Source organism: Primulina tabacum, chromosome 18 (assembly GCF_025594145.1).
Source record: "Primulina tabacum isolate GXHZ01 chromosome 18, ASM2559414v2, whole genome shotgun sequence".
NCBI classification, from domain to species: Eukaryota; Viridiplantae; Streptophyta; class Magnoliopsida; order Lamiales; family Gesneriaceae; genus Primulina; species Primulina tabacum.
In genome coordinates this window covers 29,856,778-29,878,312 of record NC_134567.1, presented here as the reverse complement: position 1 = coordinate 29,878,312, position 21,535 = coordinate 29,856,778, and the positions used below count along the sequence as shown (strand labels likewise).

At 31.5% G+C, this 21,535-nt stretch overlaps 2 protein-coding genes and 1 pseudogene across 2 annotated transcripts; 1 reads left to right on the top strand and 2 right to left on the bottom strand.

The window, feature by feature from the left end:
- Positions 1–68: 68 nt before the first annotated feature.
- Positions 69–2,120, top strand: LOC142532473 (uncharacterized; annotated as a pseudogene).
- LOC142533084 (GDSL esterase/lipase At5g33370-like) lies at positions 1,932–4,721 on the bottom strand. Its single transcript, XM_075639701.1, has 5 exons — positions 4,392–4,721; positions 3,976–4,106; positions 3,422–3,664; positions 2,440–2,692; positions 1,932–2,312 (listed from the first exon to the last, which is right to left on the bottom strand). The coding sequence occupies exons 1-5, from the start codon at positions 4,621–4,623 to the stop codon at positions 2,080–2,082; spliced, it is 1,092 nt and encodes a 363-aa protein (XP_075495816.1). The 5' UTR covers positions 4,624–4,721; the 3' UTR covers positions 1,932–2,079.
- Positions 4,722–12,691: 7,970 nt separating this feature from the next.
- On the bottom strand, positions 12,692–21,352 carry LOC142532472 (uncharacterized). The gene is made up of 4 exons (XM_075638764.1): positions 21,316–21,352; positions 19,868–21,154; positions 19,248–19,717; positions 12,692–12,796 (listed from the first exon to the last, which is right to left on the bottom strand). Exons 1-4 carry the CDS (start codon positions 21,350–21,352, stop codon positions 12,692–12,694), a joined length of 1,899 nt encoding a protein of 632 aa, XP_075494879.1.
- Positions 21,353–21,535: the final 183 nt, after the last annotated feature.

The following is a 21,535-nucleotide window of genomic DNA, read 5'->3' as shown; positions in this document are numbered from 1 at the left end:
TTATATTATTCTATTTCATTGTGGTTTTTTTCTACATGTTTCTCATCCTGGAAAGTGAAATTGAAACAATGATTTTGTACGTTTATATATATTGCAGGTGATTTTGCTTTATGAAGTGGAAAAGTTATGGACTAGTGTCCTGAAGTGTTTAGTCTGATTGTTGTGTGAGAATGTATTTGATGATTATTGTCTATATATAGGAAGGTTTTGAGAGAAGCTTTTTCGGGAGGAAGAGATGCAGAAAGAGTGAAAAAGAAGCTTGAAATCAAAATTGAGGTTAGAGTTAATAGCAGTGTGTCGAAAAAAGATTTGAAGTATTGCCAGTTTTTGCTGGCAGCACTTCACACATTCCAATTTGTTTTTTTGTATAGTTTATAGTTATTCACAATAAGAATCTTAAATGCCTTAAGCCGGTTGCATTAATCTTGTCCACAAAGCCTAGACTGAAATGAATGATAAATGTGTATGTTTTAAATTAAACCATCGAGTATGACAAAGAAGGATCTGTCCTACGTATACGTGGAAAGAATATTTTGTAGATATGAACATGTCAAGATCTGTGGCCGTTGCTCCTCATTCTCTTATGTTTTTTAATAGCATTCGGGATACTATATTGTTATCATGCTGCAGATTGGGCCATTTCACACTCTAGAAGTTGAGCTCCACCGACCGCTTGTGTTAAGGAAGATGTGTCATTTTTCCCTAGTTTATTTAAGTTTCTGCCTTCCCTGTACTTTTTTTCAGACATAAATTTGATTGTACTTATACTCATTGCAGCATTACTTTAATGTTAATTTTTTGTACAAAATTACCTTGTTCACGGTTTTGCCCTTTTACGGTTCTAAGTCATATCTGGACATGTAATTGCCTCAACAAACCTGTGTGGTACAAAAATAGACGATTTCATCAGCATGCTGTGTTACCTCATGACCATCCATCTGTTAATCGGCCTTGTCTCAATTGTATGGCTACATAGTACATACCCGCTTTCCATTCGGACTTTTTCCAGTCTCGAGTTCAGAATAAGGGCCCAAATCAACAGTGCAAATACGATTTACAGGCTTGCCCCAAAAATGTAGACCAACTGAACAAGTTCCAGGTTTACTTACGTGGGCTGGGCTACCGGTTCTTCCGCCCGACCCACCCAAATTGTCTATTTAAATCTTTTTGTCCAATTCGTGTAATCACCTAATATCCAATCTATTTTCATATAGACATTGACTTCAAATTAACCAAAATGTATTGTATTTTTCAGGTTTTATTCCTTCACAGATTCAGCGGATATATCACCCTAGTTACCACGTTTATCATTTCACCCATCTACCTCACCTGGCCTCGTCCGCTGCTATGCTTTATTTCCAACACGAAACTCAAGGCTTTCCCGACCCATCGACCGACCTGAAGTACGTCGGTCTTGTGACGTTTTTGGTCGGAATCAGTGGCAATTTTTATCACCATTACCTACTTTCCAAGCTTAAGAGAAAATGGTCAAAAGACCACAAGATTCCTAAAGGTGGCCTTTTTAGCAAAGTTGCATGCCCCCATTATCTTTTTGAAATAAGTGGTTTTCTTGGATGTGCATTAATTTCCCAGACTCTGTTTTAATTTCCTATTCTTGGGCTTATGGATCAGCATCTTAATTGGTTGGGAGGAGCCATGCAACTAGAAAATGGTATGTTTCCAAATTTGAAAGTTTCCCCGACAATGTCAAGGCTTTGATTCCATATATTTTCTAGACTGAAGATATAGATATAATCTTTACGAATATGAATTCATATTACCTAAGTCAGAGGATGTACTGAAATGCATATTATGGAAATTCCGAATAATGTAAACTTGAAGAAAACAAAAAAAAAAAAAAACTTGATTTTGCTTTATACGGATTGGAATGGACTTCTACACCAAATCATATTTATTCTAGCAAGAAAAACTCTAAGAATCTTCGAAAAATAAGAGAACAGACGTTCGTTCACAATCGACGGCTTGTTAATGCCGGACAATCAATCTCAAAAATGACATAAATTCAACAAAATACACGCATGACCTTGACGAGACTGTATGCTATATAGTATATATATATTATGTCTGACCATCTAAAGCCAAGATGGTGCTGAGGTTCACAGGGTTCATGTATTCGGTTGTGCCCGAGAATATCCGATTGACGATCAATCGGTTAGCCCTTTCGGATGGATGGAATGCATCCCAGAATGCAAAAATGTCTCTGTTGGGGCACAAGTTGGATAATGGTGTGCATAGTCCTAGTCCATTGAAAGGCCCTTGTCCACAACATGCCACCTTTGAGGTAACAAATCCTACAAAGACATCAAATAAATATTGTCATGAAATAAAGTATTTTTCCCAAAGTAAAAATTAAATTTATTTTTTAATTCCACCTTTTGAACGAAAGAGAAAATTAAAAAAAAGAAAAGAACTTCTTACCATATGCTTCAGGATCGTTTATGAAATCGTAGTGAGCGGCTTGTGTGTTGGAAGCAATGAACACGGTTGCACCTATTTCACTATTCAACCTCAGTATCATTTCGCTCAGCTGTGGATTAAACAGTGACGCTGCATGTTGGAGTTCAACTGAGCATTCGCCGTTTCTACCTCGCATCGCTAGTTCCGCCGGCACGCAGCCTATCGGCCCTGTCCCGGTCACCAGGACTCGCCGAGCTCCTAGTTCGTAAAGTCTCTGCAGAGATCATTCATTCGACTAAATAGTCGGCCTCGTTTCATAAAAATGATCGATTCATCAAATCATTATAAATATTATTAAATTCTTCCCACAAGTACTAATTATTATTTGTCCAGGTCTTGCGGAAATCTTGATCATTTGTGTATAAATATTTAAAATAAATAGAGATAACGCATTTATTTGATTGAAGATAGGCTAAAAAGTTAAACCTGACAGCAAATGATCAATAATTATTATTATTATTTTTCATAAAGAAACCGAGACAAGATATTCCACTACGGTCACATGCTCGTCTACTATTTTATTTAATAAAAACTTAAATTCTAGTAATTGCACCTACCTACACACCATTCCTCCTATTGATGCATTATTTGCTTGTATTGCTTCCATAAATTCGTGCAACCCCACCAACTTTAATAATAATAATAATCATGCAATTTAATTATATTATAACAAATAAAAGTTACATGGAAAAAGATGCAATAGTGTACCTAATTCTAGTGCATTTATATGAAAGATATAAACAGCAAAAAAGTTGTTTCATATGCCGACATTATAAGATGAGCCACACTTAGTTCCCTATAGCATAGGATATATAAGTGTGTTGTATTATCGACCAGATCTATGAATGTAAAAAATTTGGATGTTGGTGTAAGATGAACTATAAGTTATGATCGACGGAGGATTGTATTAATTAATATAATGTATAAAATGATTGAGAATTACCACCAAAATCTTTTCGTATTCGGAGATGAGAAAGGGGACGTAATCTTGAATAGCATATTGTCGAGACCTGGCGGATACAGGGACTAGGTAGTAATTATTAACAAAATCGTTGCCTCCCAATGTGATGAGAATCAATGCTTGATTCACGAGTCCTTCGGTCTCCGCTGCTCCGATCAATGCAGCCACTCTTTCCTGATATTGTTGGAAATACGCCAATTGTTGGCCAATCCTTATTATGTTCACCTGAATCCATGATCCATCATCAGTTTTCAGAAAAATATCGATATTTTACCACTTATATTTTAAAATTTTGCATGGTTGTTCATCACATATATATTTACTAGTACTCCACTGTTTATTAAACTTAAACGTGCGTGGTAACAGTTTTGGTCAGTGGATATGACATCAAACTAAATATACGTGTACATGTAAATATGGAAAACCCGACAATGGTCAAAGAAGGGAGTGAAAACTTCTCCCACAAATCCATTTTAAATGATGCTGCATAAATATAATTTAATGTTAATAAAATATAAATTTAATAATAAACTCACAAATTGTACGCCAGTGTCATTAAGAATTCCAACTCCTGCCGACGCAAAGTTGGCTCCCACCAATAGCCTTTCCCCGTTTAGCGCCGGACTTAGGTACGGCAACGGTGATTCACTACCGCCAATTTTCTGACCTAAAACAACCAACCAATCATAAAATTAGATAACCCGAATATATATTTTTTTTAAATTTTTTTTATCAAACACTAATTGATTAATACTCACCCTTGGAAGAAGATTAAGACAGCTTATAACACGTGGGAATTATAATTTTTAAAAAGAGGAATGTATTTGAATAACGTAACATATAAAAAATATAAATAAAAAAAGGGCACAAAAGAGACTAATATTTGAAGAATTGAACTACACATACATAATCCAAATAACCAAAACAAAAAAGACAAATGTGGGGTACTCACTGATAAGATCCGGGATATTAAAACCATTGGAGAAACGCCCGGTCGGCCGATGCGTCGGATAATCGAGGCCGTATGGAGGTGCATCCGCGCGAGCTGTAGTAGCCAAGTAATTATTGTTCCCGCTGTCCACGAGTGAATCCCCAAACACAAAAAAAGCTCGAGCCTCGACTCGTTTGACTACAAGCAATGTTGCTAAAAAGAAGGCAAAAAGAATTCTATAACGTGGAGACATTGGTATTGCAGTTTTGCAAGCAATGCTATTAAGGGTTACTGCAGAGGAGTGTAAATTTTTATTAGTTCGGATGTATGCACACACAACCACGTACGAGATGCATAAATATATATTTGTAAAAGCTATGGTTGGGAATTTAATAGGAGAGATGTGTGTGACATAGCCGGGAAATTAAGGACCACTAAGAAAATAATACTACAGCAAATATAATGCTGGAAGATATATATTGTATTTAATTGGACAGCTGATGGGCAGGTAAGCTTGTTTAATATCGATGGCAAAATTAAAGAAACCCGATAAGTTATTTTTTTTTTAGTAATTAAAAATACACAAAAACAGATGGTCGTCTCATGTGTCAATACAGTGAAACAAATCTTATATTTGAATCACTCATTAAAAAAATTATTTTTTATGTCAAAATATTAATTTTTATTATAAATATTAGCATGGTTGACAAGTATCACGAATAAATATCTATGAAACGCGACCGTCTCAAAAAATACATGCTCTTAAAAACATGATGTAATTAAAGTTATTCCAAACTTAATTAAACTCTCATTTCGGAACTTTGATACATGCATGTGTCCATTGATTGGAATTGTATGAAAGTAGCTGACTTAATTAGAACTTCACACAATTTAAGAAAATAGCTGAAAAAGTGAATTTTACAAAGGAATTTTTTGTTTTACCCTTATTTAACGAGTGTTTTAGTAGCATGACAATATTTTTTATAATTAGTTAATGTATTTAATGACGAGTGTAGAATGATAAAAAAATAATATCAAAAAATAGATATTCGGAACAAATTAAAAATAAAATGTAATATTTGTATATATTTAAGACGGATGAAGTATATATATAGCCGTGATTCGTGATTGTTAGTGAAATTTTGAATCTCTGGTGAGAAGCATGCATGCATGCATTGGAAATGGAATTTAGGTAAAAATATTCCAAATGGATTTTAGAATTTTGAAGGTAAACAAACAAGAAGATCGGAAGGGTTAGATGCCGCAGCTCCAAAAGGTAAATGGATTGATTTGAGAAAATGACAGCATACATTTGGACGGAGAGCCATGTGAGCAAAATAAATGAAGCTCAACTAGATATCAACCACTCACATAACTCGTGTTCTAGAGTCAAGTTATCATAACTAAAATTACAAGAGAACGTGATATAAAAGCCATATTTATTTATTTTGGGGGTTTAATGAAATCGATTGGGGTGGCCCACGACGCGGTATCTGCACTCCCATCTCTTTTATCATTAAACGATCATTTAGGGGTCTTAGCTCGGTTTCTCTTAAAATAATCATAAAAACTCTTCTAAATAAGGTAAAATGTGCTCAATTTTTTTGTGATTAACGCAATAAGTTTGGAATCGTGTTTTACTAGAGTAGGTTTATTGTGAGACGATCTCGCGAATCTTTATCTGTAAGACGGATCAACCCTAGCGATATTCACAATAAAATGTAATACTCTTAGCATAAAATGTAATATTTTTCATGGATGACCCAAATAAGATATATGTCTCACAAAATATGACATGTGAAATCGTCTCACATAATTTTTTACCGCTTTACTGTAGAATAGTTGTTATTGAATTTGGGAACAAAGAATTAAAGATCTTAAATGGCGTTCAAAGGGAGGGAATGGTTAATTGATTGGGAAGGACTATGACAATCACAAATATGGAAAAGACATTTTGTATAAAGAGGAGTGAAATTAAGACTTGGTAATTCTATTGTCTTTATCTGATTGAGCTAAGCTTTAATTTTTTCATTGAGAAAATGGAAATTAATTCAAGGATGGGATTATTTATATTAAATTTGATTATTAAATTCAGATGTTTTAAGAGGAAATGGAAATTAATTCAAAGATGGATTTATTTATATTAAATTTGATTATTATTTTCAGATGTCTCAATGGTGTCATTAAAATTCCAAATCTTCAATTAATGCAATTTTTGTTTCTTATATTTATATAGATTTAAAAATAATCGAAAACGCATGCTAATATCTCAAAGCTGTGGGCCAAACAATAACCTCGATCGGATCGGCAACCGCCAACCGAAATATTATTAGGCCAGTTAGACTTGATTGATGACTCCACATTAAAATTATAATATATGTTTTGTACTATTTCTAAAAATTTAATGTAAAATTGAATTTTCGGCCTAAAACTCTTTTTGCCATTCGTAATTTTGGAGTATGAATGACTTGTGAGTTGTCATGTGATCCATGATAACTATATCACATACATCCAACGTGAAATAGTAATTAAATTTTCAATGATAAATTTTTTGATTTTCTTCTAGGTCGCACCACTATGGATGAAGTATTTGAGATATGGATTTTGAGTAACACGTCCAGAATGTATTTGAAATCTACCATAATTACTATTATAATTGTATCATCTAAAATTCATCGAACCAAACACAACATTAGTTAAATAGTTCTTCAAAAACATAGCGACGTTAATATGCACTAAATAAATATGTAGTTAATTACGGTTTTTGTAATTGATTGAGATGTTCAGAGCTAAAAATTATATACACATTGCCGATCATGTTTTAGATAACGCGTATTTCATATGTCAGATATAGTTTATATTATTTGAGTTAAGGAGATGTTTGTTACAAATGAACGTCGGATTCAAAACCTAGTCTCAAATCAGGACTTTGATATCAGATGAATAATAAATCTTCGGTATATTTTATATTTTAAGGGTGTGTTTGATATAAGTGATGGGATAAATAAATGATTGATTATGCTATAGATAAAAAGATTGATATATTATTAATCGAACATTATATGATACTATTAAAATTGTTTTATTCAACATTTTGAATATGTGTTAGCTTTTAAATATTAATAAATTTACTATTATACACTTGTTAAGTTTACTTATTTGTTGTACACATATGGAAGCAATACATAATATTAGATAATAATAATAATAATAATGTTAATAATAAAGATATTAATAATCTTTGAATTAATAACGAGTTTTTGTTATACACACATTGTCGATCATGTTTCAGATAACGCGTATTTCATATGTCAAATATAGTTTATATTATTTGAGTTAAGGAGATGTTTGTTACAAATGAACGTCGGATTCAAATATAGCCTCGAATCAGGACTTTGAGATCAGATGAACAATAAATCTTCGGTATATTTTATATTTTAAATGTTTCCGAATCTGACATGTATAAAAAAATATAAATAATCATTGATTGCTATTAGGCCCAACACATAAAAAAGTCCATGGGCTTCTGAGTTGGAACGATACTTTGGGTGCAGTTGGTAGCCCAAGAAACTGGGGAAAAGGGATAAGAAAAGAGGCCCGACAAGAGCATGCGTCTGTACCATTATATTTTTTAAAAAATTAAATATATTAAACTTAATACACACATTATTTTTCAGTGTAAACATGCACAAAATTCAAATATCATTAAGATTTTATACGATTTTGGTTGACATTTTTTGGTACAATGTCAAAACTAGAAAAATCAACAGCTGCCGCCAATGTGTAAGATCCATGTAACATAATTGAATCCAAATGGATGAATTTCAAATCCATCGTCCTAAAATAAATAAATGTTTTGTATTTTAATTAAACACACGCAAAATTTTCCCTACAATATCACTTTTCCCGAATACTCTAATTTTTAAAGTGGAAAAAATTGTCATAAAATAAAAATTAGTTATTAAAAATATGAATATGTGTCTTGTGAGACGGTCTCACGAATCTGTATCTGTGAGATAGGGCACGGGTCAACCCTGCCGATATTCACAATAAAAAGTAATACTCTTAACATAAAAATTAATATTTTTTCATTGATGACCCAAATAAAATTTTCGTCTCACAAAATACGATCCGTGAGATCATCTGGTGAGACGGTCTCACGAATTTTATATGTGAGACGGATCAACCCTACCGATATTCACAATAAAAAGTAATACTTTTAGCATAAAAAGTAAAAAAATTTCATGGATGATCCAAATAAGAGATCTGTTTCACAAAATACGACCCGTGAGACCGTCTCACACAAGTTTTTGTCATATAAAATTAGTTAGATATAGTCAAACACATACGTAACGATCCCACGGCAAACTCATGAATCATTCAACCAACCCCTTATTCATTGAAATGTTTGGCAATATTCCAATAATCTTTGTGTCAAACGCTGTGCGTTGAGCAAACATTCGACTTTTTATTCTAATTACAAAGTCAACACCTAACACATGTCTACATTACAAAAACTATATATATAAGTCAGTATTCCACACATAAAATTAACTCAAATTCAAATTATACAGGTACCCTTCACCCTATTTTTTAAAATTTTATTATGGCTAATCATAGCCAAAGCTTCAAATTTAGCATTAAATTTGAGATAGTATTGGTTTTGATCTTAACACTATTATGTCAAGAAATTTTAGCTACGAGGCCGATGGGGGGCAAGCAATGGCGACGACAGAAAAGACTTGTGATTCAGTCGCTTCCTAGGGGTCCTGTCCCCTCTTCCGGCAGCAATCCATGCACGTACATTCCCGGCGGAAAGAAGCGTGGCCGGTGTACGTTGGCTGCAAATGGAGGCCGTTTTTCCGGCTATGCCACCGCTGCATCACCCAGGTGGCGACTAGTTAAGGTTAATTTAACAATGCCAGGAAAAAAAATTATATCGATGAATCCAAACTAGTCGATGGTTCTTGATCATACTTTAATTTGAGGTCGTGGGATTGAGGAAGTGAAGTTATTCTTTTATTAAGCTCAATGGATGTAAAAAAAAATTTCCAGTGGCATCAAATTAATCAACTCCAGAAAAATTCTTGGTTGTTGAAGTTGTAATTATGATGGGCAACAAAGTGATAGTGGAATTTGTTGGGTAAATGATAAGATAGATTTAGAGCTTCATGGTCGAATATTTACTTGAATTCTTCGGTTTTTGAAATTATTATGTGGTTCATTCAAAATTTACTGCTTTCCATTTAATTAATTGGAGTATTTTTGACCAAAAATTAAATTAATTAGGGAATGATTTGTTTAATATATGATATATATGTTCAACGATTTAATTATTTTTAAAATTCTATAAATACATAAACTGAACTATAAATACATAAACCGAACTTTACTAATCATTTTGCAATTTAATTTATTTCCTGTATTTCTCGTTTTGCATTAATTAAAAAATGTATGTACGAGAATCAAAAATGGCCATGGAACGAGTTAAGAGCGGGTTTGGCCAAACTCAATACCCTCTCAATTGTCATCTCCCTAATTCTCATTTGGCCAAACTCGAGATCCACTCAACAAATCCTGTGAACACGACGGGTTCAATTCGGATTGGAACTATTGGATTAATAAAAAATAATGTGTTTTTAAAACACAACAGATCATAGATGTTTAAAAACTTTCTGTTCACAAGAAAATAATATAAACACCAACTATTAGTTTTAATGACTTGAGTTGGTAGGGTAGCTCCAATTGATATTTAGAATATTAGATGTAGTCTGATACGTGTGTGCTAAGTTGTGCGGCTTGATATTTGATCAAATGAGAGTGCTCGAGATTTTGTATATTGTAAATCGGAAATACGTAATGTTCTCTTTTTGTTACCCATCGATTCATTATTTGTTCACTTTCGAATCTGCATATTTATGATTAAAAAGCTTCAACGGTCGGATATATTTTTCAACGATAATTTGTACCAACTCCCGACATAATAATCTTGTAGTTTTCAATCATCATATACTTAATTAAATGTCATTCAATGTCTATTTGATTTTGTCGACTTTAACTCTTTTCACCTTTGAAGATTTGATCGAAGAGAATATGGTGTTTTGATTACTTTAATTGGTAGTATTTGAACAGCTCGAGTTGCAGTATCCACATTGATAAGCTAAACTCTGATCAGTTAAACTCGAATATTTAAATATTGATCATTTCAGCGGTTCAATTTGAAACAAATTCTTAAGATGATCTTCCGATGTTATACAGCTTGAACTCTGGATATTACGTTGAGTGGTTTGAGTTATCAAATAGCTAGAAACTTGGACATTGAAAATTTTGAAGTGGTTGATATATATATACAGAAGAAGACCCCTAATTGTGTATCTTGTTTTTTGATTGTTTTTCTTCTTTCAAATTGGTCCATCAAATAATATCACAATTATCCGTATGAGATCGGTTTAGAATTATATTTCGAGTTGAATAAAATATTCGTACAAGTAATATCCAGGACTCTATGAGAATTTTAATTAAAACAATAATAAATAAATATGATATACATAAAAATAAAGAACTCGTATTTTACGGAAAAAATGAAAATAACAAGGCAAAAACTTGTGTAAGACGATCTCACATTGTCGTATTTTGTGAGACGGATATCTTATTTGGGTCATCCATGAAAAAATATTACTTTTTATGCTAAGAGTATTACTTTTTATTATGAATATTGGTATGATTGACCGGTCTCACAGATAAAGATTTTTTAGACCGTCTCATAAGAGATCTACTCAAATAACAATGGACCGGGGTTGTTCTTTTCATTTTTCATCTATAAGTTTTTCTCTTTGAAAATTAAACAAACAACACCTTTAAATTTATTAAAAAAGATGTCTGTATTTTTATCAGCAAACGGAGCTGCAGATTGCAATATTATGATTTATATCTTTCGATTTTTAGATCGCGTCGATTTGTCGTATGAAGAACACACGATATATTCATACCCTAATTTCATCACGCCTCTTCGAATCCAACGATCATGCCTTCAACTCTGCATTATGAATTACCCCCTAAATTACAAATCCATTTTTTAAATTAAATTTTTGGGTATTTATAAATTGAGGCTAAGCAAAAGTAGCGACGAAGTCAAAGCGAATACTTTGTGTGGTGACTAGGGTACTCATATATTGTGATTATTGTCCCCTTTGATGGAGTCACATGTAAAATACAGTTGTGCTTTGACAAAATATAAAGCTGCAAAATTAGTACTTCAATATTATATATATATATATATATCGAAAATAATTAATTTTCGAAAGAAAATGAAGGTCACATCCCTATCATGCACGAAAATAGAAAGGGATTTTGATATATATTTTTTGAAACAAATAATTTTGGACATGTGAACTTTAATTGTCACATAGTTATTAGCTGTCATCTTCGATATGTATGTATTCCCATTCCCATTCATATATATACATATATATATATATAATATAATATAATATAATATAATCTTAGGCACTTTTCTCAATGTGGTTTAATCATAAATTCAGACGTCTATTCTACATCAAACATAAGTTTGGGGACTCCATAATATATGTCCATTGGGACCCTTCATTAATTTATTCAAATTATTGAATATGAAATATTTTTCATTTTTTAATACTTTTTAAATTTATACAAATCGACGAATAATATAAAGTTACAAATGCAAGGGAACATCTACAATATTCTTATCAAAATCTCACCTTGCCTTCTTGTTCGAAATTATATAAACTGATGCCGCCTACATTTCACATACGTCTTTTACATGTTTATCACTTTTAACGGCGTGATGTGACGATGACTTGAATATTAATATGTGACGATAGAAAAATATCAATAGATACGATGAGACGATGACTTGAATATGGATGTGTGACGATATAAATATATCAATAGATATGAGAAATTTTTACCTTATAAATATTTAAAAATTGTTTGATATTATGTATGAGTTGGATAATAAATGTGATAAAATATAGATGAAGTAGAGATATTGATTAATGTATAAAGGTAAATAATATATGATTTGATATGTTTTTAACTTGCATAATTTTTTTGTTTACTATTTTATAGTATCTTAAATATTATTGCAAAATTTAAACCAAACATGTCAAAAAGTATAATTGTAAAATTTCATGTTTATTATAGTAACCATATGCTTATCATGTGAGTGGAGAGAGACGTATAATACAACACACATATAGTGTCGCTAATTGATGAAATCGAAATGATTTAAAAATGAGATTACCATGTGATAAATAAAAAAATTATATTTTATCACACTTTCGTTAAGCTATTAAGGCATCTCCAAACCCTGATGTGAAAACGCCATTTTGACGCAGGGGCCTTCTCCAAAATAGCGCAGCTCCAATTCCCTCTGCGCCACATTCCCTCTGCGCCAATTTGGCGCAGAGTTGTTTCCTTTTTTTTATTTTTTTTTGTTTTTTTTTAATTATAATTATGTATATTATGAATTATAATTATTTTTTATATAATAATATGATATTTTTATTATATTATCTTCCTCCTGAATTTTAGCCAATTCTATTTGTTGTTGTCTTAATAATAAATTTAAAATAATTAAATTAATCATTTTTTTAATATTATCACAATTATTAAAATATAATATTATATATATCTAATATAAAATATAATTATAATTATATCACTAAATTTATAACTTATAAAAAAATTAATAAATAAAATAAAAAAGAATATTCTGAGAATATTTGTTTTTAGAGTAAGATTCGAAGTAGATGGTTTGGAGATGAATATTGAATTTGGTGCAGAAACTACACAATTTTAAAGTAGAGTTGCTTTAAAATAGAGTTTTGGGTTGGAGATGACCTTAGTACACCAAAAACAATACTTTAATTTTAGACAAAAACTTGTGTGAGACGGTCTCACGAATCGTATTTTGTGAAACAGGTATCTTATTTGGATCATCCATGAAAAAATATCATTTTTTATGCTAAGAATATTACTTTTTTATTGTGAATATCGATAGGATTGATCCGTCTCACAGATAAAGATTCGTGAAACCGTCTCACAAGAAACATATTCTTTTATTTATAGTGTTCTATGTGTAGAATGATCGATGTCTGAAAAAATCGATATTTATCTTCATCAATAGCAATAAAGATTACTTAAATGTAACAAAATAATGACATTACATATTTGAAATTTTAAATAATGTTTTTTTTTCCCCTGAACTTTCATGTTAAAAAGTTGATTGATTGTTGTAAAATAATTAATTTTGGTTGATGTAGTACAACGAGTTGAAAATATAGAGGAAAGGACGTAAAAAGATGAACACAAAGAAACAAAATGAAAAATGTTAGAAATCACCCTAAAAACCCTTCATGCTGGGATAGACGGGAGCATCACCAACCTTTTTCATGACAAGATTCGAATATTGCATTATCGAACATGACTCGCTCATTTTTCTCTAATTGAAAAAAATAATAAATGGTAGTGAAAATTTCTGGTAAATTATGAATTGATTTTCAAATATAGAGATAATTTTTCTCCAAAAATATTTTCTAAATCGTCGCGATTTAATGGTTGATTTTTTTTTTTATCCCAAACTGAAGAAACTATCCCATGTAAAAGTCTCCTATTTATTCGGGTCCGAAAAGTTTTAGAAATTTCTTATTGTACTGGAAAAAATACTCTCTTGTGTCTCAAATATATACGTAACTTAATTTTTTCACACATATTAAGAAAATAATCAAAAAATTAAAATTTAGAAACATATTTCATCTTTTATCTCTATTTAAATAATGAGTAAGTCTCTTGTGCGACGATCTCACGAATCTTTATATGTGAGACGGGTCAACCCTACCGATATTTACAATAAAAAGTAATATTTTTTCACGAATGACCCAAATAAAAAATGTCTCACAAAATACGACTCGTGAGATTGTCTCACACAAGTTTTTGCCTTAAATAATTCAAAAAAACGGTTTCGCTTTTCCAAGACTTATAGTTAACACGTATAAAATTCACGGAAAATACAACTGAATATAAAAACATAACTATATTTTGAGACGATCGGAAAAAAATTACACACAGTTTGTGTCGGAGGAAAACCTATATATATATATATTATATGTATGTATATGACACAATAATAACAGCTATCTTTTAATCTTTGTGCATTTATATTCCTATATATATATATATGTGGAATCAAAACAAAGTGTTTCTACTTTGTATCAGTGATTCAGTAACGTAGCTATCAATACCACCCAACGCCCATGCAAGATCATGTTCTTGAAGTTTGACCAACCCCATTAATTTGACCGAATAATTAATATATATTTCGATTAATATTACTTTTTATTTTCGTGCAAAACAACAAATGAAGTTAATGAGTCGGGAGGAAAGTCTTAGGGCTTCCAGGATTCCTTTCAGTGTCGTACCACTGTTTTACATTAGTAGGGGGCCCTATCAACCATGTGATGCCATCCATGCACATACAGTACTCACATATATACATACATATATATATATATATATACGTATGTATATTTGATTTGAAATGAACTTTTACAAATGTGATCAGATTAATTCCTTTGGTTCGAAGAAATGCGAAGCCAGATTTCAAAAACTCGCGATTCGGTTTTGATCTTCGGAGACGATCCATTGGAGTCATAATCGAAACAGAAACCTTCAAAGAATATCTTATTTATTGAACGGAAATAAAATTAAGAATTTGAAATCATGGATCGGATTTCATTAATTTACGGAACAAGGATTTGAGAAAAATTAACATTTAGTTATTCATCAAACGCCTACACATATTAAGTTTTAAAAAGAATAAAATTTGTGTGAGACGGTCTCACTTGTCGTATTTTGTGAGACGGATATCTTAATTTGGTTATCCATGAAAAAAATATAACTTTTTATGCTAAGAATATTATTTTTTATCGTGAATATCGGTAGGGTTGATCCATCTCACAGATAAAGATTCATGAGACCGTCTCACAAGAGATCTACTCTTAAAATGAATAAGTTTTTTTAGAGACGAGTTGATTTGATCCATATTTACAAAAAAAATGTTATTTTTGACATAAAAAAATTATTCTCTTAAAACCGTCTCGTAAGAGTTTGTGTTTTCAAAAATACCCCTGACCGAGTTATAAATCGGAGGTGTTTGGCCGATTAACAACATCGTTGAATTTTGAAGAATTGATATCTCCTCTTAGTTTTATTATATTCGTTATTTCCACCAAACTTTTCCCCTTTAAATAGAACATCATGATTTGTACTAGGGTTTGTGATTATAATTACTATCGATAACGAAGTTTTATTGTATCCATTCCATGGAATTATTAACGATCCTGCATTCCTACTTTGTCTTGCCGTCGTGTAAATCAATATTGATACATATTACAGGGAAGCAGAATTGATTTTAATATATTCCGTTCTTCATTGATTGACACAGAAAATACATTCGTATTTTATATATGCAAAACTAAAACTAAGTGGAGTGTATTCAATTCAGAGTTTTGATGATTTTTAATAATTTTTTCAAATGATAGACTTTTTTGAATTTTTTTAATAGAATATTATACATTTTGTACTTAATTATAACATATATTTTTTATTAATTTTTTTGAACCAATAATTAATTGGCATGTAAAACATATTCAGTTGGAAATAGTCTTTCTAAATTTATATTAATAAATAAATTTACTTATTTAAAATTTAAATCATTTAATCCTTACATGTGTATATATGTGAGTTTTTGTATGCATGTTTGTAAATTTTTAAAAATATATCAATTGATTAATTTGTAACCTTGTTTTTGAATTGATAATATACATGTGAAAAAAATCTTATTTATCATTGCGTGGATACAATTTTTTATAAAAATATCATAACTTATATATTAATTGAAAATGCTAAAAATAATTTAAAAAATCATGGTTGTTGCGAGACTATTTAATTATTAAGAATTAAGCGGTATTTTTTGAATCATCTTTTATTATTATTGAATATTATATTAATTTGTATAAATCATAATTTAAAAATCACAAAATCAATTCTATGATTCAAAATTTTCATGATATTAAAATAAAAAATTATTAAATAAACATTCAGCAAAAAAATTAAAAATTTGAAAGAAAATATGAAAATATAGAGACAAATTTCGAAAATTTGAGGGAGTGTTAGAGATAGATGAGAGGAGAGAAGATCAGGATATATTTGATGTGAAGCGACATAGAGAGAAATAAATAGCTTGTATATGAGTTAGAAGTTTTAAAAATCCATCCAAATCTTTGAGTTGAACCTAATACAATTTTTGACAATTTATAGTTGTAATTTAGGCTTTAATGTATGTTAATGAATTTCATGAAGTTATTAAAAGTCTATTGAAAATTTGAATATCTCTAGACTTTTATAGAGTTTTTAAAAGTCAATGTTGAATACCACTTGACTTTTTAAAACTCTATGAAAGTCTATTTTGAATACCACTATACTTTTATAGAATATGCAAAAGTCTTAATTGAATACATCTAGACTTTTAAAATCTACAAAAGTCATTAAAAATCAATAAATTTCCTACATCAATACACCCCCTAAAGCTAAACTCCTTAACTAATTATCAATTAACTGTATATTAACCAACTATTAATCGTTTAATGCACCAACTATTAATAGTCTGATGCTCTCGTCGAGATGGACAGTATCTTTACAGACATCTTGGACATTAATTGCGATAAACGAAATAATGGAAGTGGTTTTGTGAAAATGTCGACGAGTTGTAAATATGAACGGATGGGCATGACTTTTATTGATCTTTCTTTGATTTTATCACGTATAAAATGACAATCAATTTTGATGTGTTTTGTTCGTTCACGGGATATCGGATTGTTGGCTAGATGAATGACTAATTGGTTGTCACAAAAAATGGTGGCTGGCGCCGATGTGGTTGCTTGCAGATCCTCTAGGACACCTCCAAAGCTGCAGTGTAACTTCAATTGCTCCAATGAGAGCTGCGCTATTTCACCAAAATAGGGCAGCCCCTTTCTCTGCGCCAAATTTGGCGCAGAGGAAGGCCCTTGCGCCAATTGGCGGAAGGGTTGTATTTTTTTTATTATTTTTTTGTTTTTTATTATAAATATTTATATTAAAAAATATAAAGTTTATTTAAATAATAGTATAATATATTTTATTATTTTAATAAATATATATTTAATAATAAAAATTAAAGAATAATTATTATTGATTTTTTAAATATTTATTTATGTTAATTATTAATAATTAAAGAATAATTTGATTTAATGACTTATAAATAATATAATTAAATAAAAATTCAAAAAATTAATATAACAATACAATTCATATCTAAATTGAAACACATAATTGAAATACATATGCAAATTAAAACACATAATTTAAATACAAATGCAAATACAATAAATTAATATATGTAATATCATAATTAATCATAATTAAAAATGTATTAAATAAAAAATAATAATTAATAATGTAAAATAAAGAGAATATTTCGAGAATATTCTTTTTTGTGTAAGATTTGAATTAAATGGATTTGAGATGAATGTTGTATTTGGTGCAGAAATCGCACTATTTTTGTAATGCCCGAGATTTTATGCTGTTAATCTCAGATTATTGATTATGGATTGATGTGATTATAGACGGACCACTCCGAGAGACCAGATTTGGTAAAACATGTGATTGGAGTTGTGCGAGGACAGAAGGTATCGCGCATACGCGCGACACGAGCCGCGCATATGCGCGAGCAAGGCAAAAGACCATGCGCATATGCGCGCCCTCTTCATATGCGCGAGAAGAGGGCGCATATGCGCGAGCATGTAGAATTGTCAAGTGCCGAGACAGTAGGTCTCGCGCATATACGCGAAGACAGGAGCAGAAGAAGTGTTATGCGACGAGACAGTAGGTCTCGCGCATATGCGCCAATGAGGGTCGCACATATGCGCGAGACGTGCAGCATGAAGATCGAGCCACTTGGCCTTGCCATGCATATATATATCAAAAACTATTTCTTGTTCCTCAGTATTCAAGAAAGAAACAAGAGGAGCTCCAGGGAAGTTAAGTTACTTTACGTACTAGATTTGCGATTGTATAAGATTCAGTTGTCAGAATTTCAATCCGAGTTTGGTACTGTATTTCTCTCGATAAGAGCTTCAAGAATACGTGAGTTTATTTTATTTTCAGCATGATTTGAAAATATGATATCTTAGTTTGTTATCATTTTTCATATTTGAATTGATTGAGAACCACTTCAAAAGTGAGAGCGTGGCGGACACTTATGATCAGAACAGAAGTTAATCCATTGAACGGTAAGGATGTGACGCGTGGGTACTGTTTAAATGATCAGTGACGTCATGGGTGAGTGAGTGACCAATGGTAGGTGTGAGAACCGAGGTGGGGGCGGCTCGAGAACCAAAGACTGTTGCATGTCTCTTACGTGGTTATTTGTGTCCCCCTATTAAATTATTATTATTATTCATTTTAATAATAATATGTCATGTAATAAAAACATTAGCTTACAAATGTATAAATAATTAATTAATTATAATGTCATAATTAAGAGATCGAAATTATAATATAATTCAAATAAAATCATAAAATTGTAAAACTATATGATTAAATTATTTTTAACCAACTTAGAAACGAATAATTCTTTTTGTTGTACTACGTGCAGGGACGGATCCAGGAATAAAAGTTGGGGGGGCTTGAAGTCAATATGATAAGTTATATATTATTAAAAAAAAATTTACATTATATCGTTCAACGAAGTTGTGCCCTACGAGATTTTAAAACATAAAATTCATCAATAATAGAATTTACATCAATATGTTTAGCTAAATCTTGTTCAATATAGAGTGTCAAACAATCGGCAAGAAAGTCATCCTCCATTTTATTGCGAAGTGCCGTCTTCACATGCTTCATTGCTGAAAAAGCCCGCTCAGTAGTGGCAGTAGACACAGGTAATGTCAAAACAAGATGAATCAATCTAGTCAACATAACATAAACACTTGACCGTCCACTCTCGGTCAATTGCTGACACAACTCAACAAGTGTAGAAACATTTAAATTCTGCATCACATCAAGTTTATAATGTATCAATTCATACTCCAAAGCAACAATTTCTTGATCTGTGAAATCTTCAGGATAAAACTTCTTCGCAAGCTTGCAAATATCATCACTGTTAAATGAGTCAAATGAATTTTTAGGATCTAAAGCTGTACTAAGAGAAAGAAGTTCCACCGATGACTCATTGAACCGAGTATTTAACTCCATCAAAATGAAATCTATTGCTGCATTAAAAACATCAAAGTGGTAATGATGTTCTATTGTAGTTTGCCGACAGGAACGTCCAATCTTATATAGACAATCAAGGTCATGTACATCAATTTCATTTCTTGAGCAAAAAACTTTAACTTCCTAAAGAAATTCATTCCACCCACATTCTCTAAATTCTTGAAGGCAAGTTTTGGTAGTAGTGACAAATGTGATAGCAGTCAAAATGTCTTGAGATTTTCTTTGAAGAATTTGACAAAGAGTATCTGTTGTTCTCATAATTTTATGCATTAAGTGCAAAATAAACACAAATTCAAAGCTTGCCATGTTTCTGTAAATCCCCCGAACTTCAGCCTTAACTCTTCCATTTGGAGAATAATCACTGAGAACTTCAAAAACTTTGCAAGTTGCAGTGTACATACATATCAAGCTTTTTACCGAATCATAGTAAGAACTCCATCGAGTAGCTCCTGCTCGTTGCAAATTACCAATCTGGTTTGCACCACTTCCAGAATCACGTTCTCCAATTGACAACATATACTCAATTTCATTTCTCTGTGGAGTATGTAATTCAGCAATGCGCTTAGTAGAAGAAGTGACAATATTAACAATATTGTCCAAATGAGAAAAGAATTCCCAAATAACACTAACATCCTTAGCTGCAGAAACCAATGTCAGTTGTAAACGATGTGCAAAACAGTGGACATAGTATGCATAGGGACAATCTTTGAGAAATAATGCTTGAAGTCCATTCCACGCTCCACGCATATTGCTAGCACCATCATATCCTTGGCCTCTGATTTTCTTAACATGGAGATCATGATGAACAAGAACATTTGATATCTCATTTTTCAAATTCATTGAGGTAGTGTCACTAACACTTTTGATGGCAAAAAATCTTTGTGTCAAAATCCCATGATTGTTCACAAACCTCAATATAATGGCCATTTGCTCTCGTTTAGATATATCTCGGGCTTCATCAACAAGAATACAGAAGTATTTATCTCCAACTTCTTCACGAACCATCTGTCGTACTCTATTGGCCATAATATGTAAAATCTCTTTCTGAATTTCTGGAGCGATATATTGGGCATTTTTTGGAGCATTCTCAAGCACAACTTCATCAATTTCTATATTCATTTTTGCAAAAGCCTTCACCAATTCAAGAAAATTTCCACGATTAGATGAAGATAGAGATTCATCGTTACCTCTAAAAGCAAAACCTTGAAGTGCTAGCCAACGAACAGCTACAATTGAGGTGCTCAAACGCAGACGATTTTTCTCTTTTTCCTCTTTAGATTGTGCATGCATCACTTTATCAATATGTTGTGAGGGCCTCATCAAATTTTCAGCCCTTCTCTCACACATAGTATGAGGTGAAGAAGCTGCAGAACCAATATGGGCAAGAAAAGCACATGTTTTTCCTTGGTTTACCCTTTTCCAATTGTCAAATCCTTCATTGACCAATGCCAAGATATTAGATGAATTAACATCATTCAGGAAAAGAAAACAATAGAAACAATATGTCTTATTTGTTGAAGGCGAATACTCCAACCAATAAAATTTCTGAAACCATTTTTTCTGAAAACGACGATTCTGGCTTCCAATTTTGTACCTGGATACTCCAACATATCTGGTTGATAAGGCCCCATATTTAGATATGAACGTCTTATCTCATCTCGTACATTAACATGATATTCACATATCTGTTTTCTTTTTCCTGGATCTCGTTCAATAAAAGTAGACGAAGACTGATGATCGTCTCTAGGAGAGGAACATGAAGGAATTTGGATATTGAGAAATAGAAGACTTTCACTGGATTGATGTTGCATTGT

Excerpts from the sequence above, each read along its gene's own strand:
- LOC142533084 (XM_075639701.1), bottom strand. The coding sequence starts at position 4,623 with ATGTCTCCACGTTATAGAATTCTTTTTGCCTTCTTTTTAGCAACATTG. Across the intron at positions 3,665-3,975 it reads ATGACACTGGCGTACAATTT|GTGAACATAATAAGGATTGG; the intron begins GTGAGTTTATTA and ends TCATGGATTCAG. Across the intron at positions 2,693-3,421 it reads AATACGAAAAGATTTTGGTG|AGACTTTACGAACTAGGAGC; the intron begins GTAATTCTCAAT and ends TGATCTCTGCAG.
- LOC142532472 (XM_075638764.1), bottom strand. The coding sequence starts at position 21,352 with ATGGGGCCTTATCAACCAGATATGTTGGAGTATCCAG. Across the intron at positions 21,155-21,315 it reads AGATATGTTGGAGTATCCAG|GATTTGACAATTGGAAAAGG; the intron begins GTACAAAATTGG and ends TGGTCAATGAAG. Across the intron at positions 19,718-19,867 it reads CCTTCAAGAATTTAGAGAAT|CAATAGATTTCATTTTGATG; the intron begins GTGGGTGGAATG and ends TTTTTAATGCAG.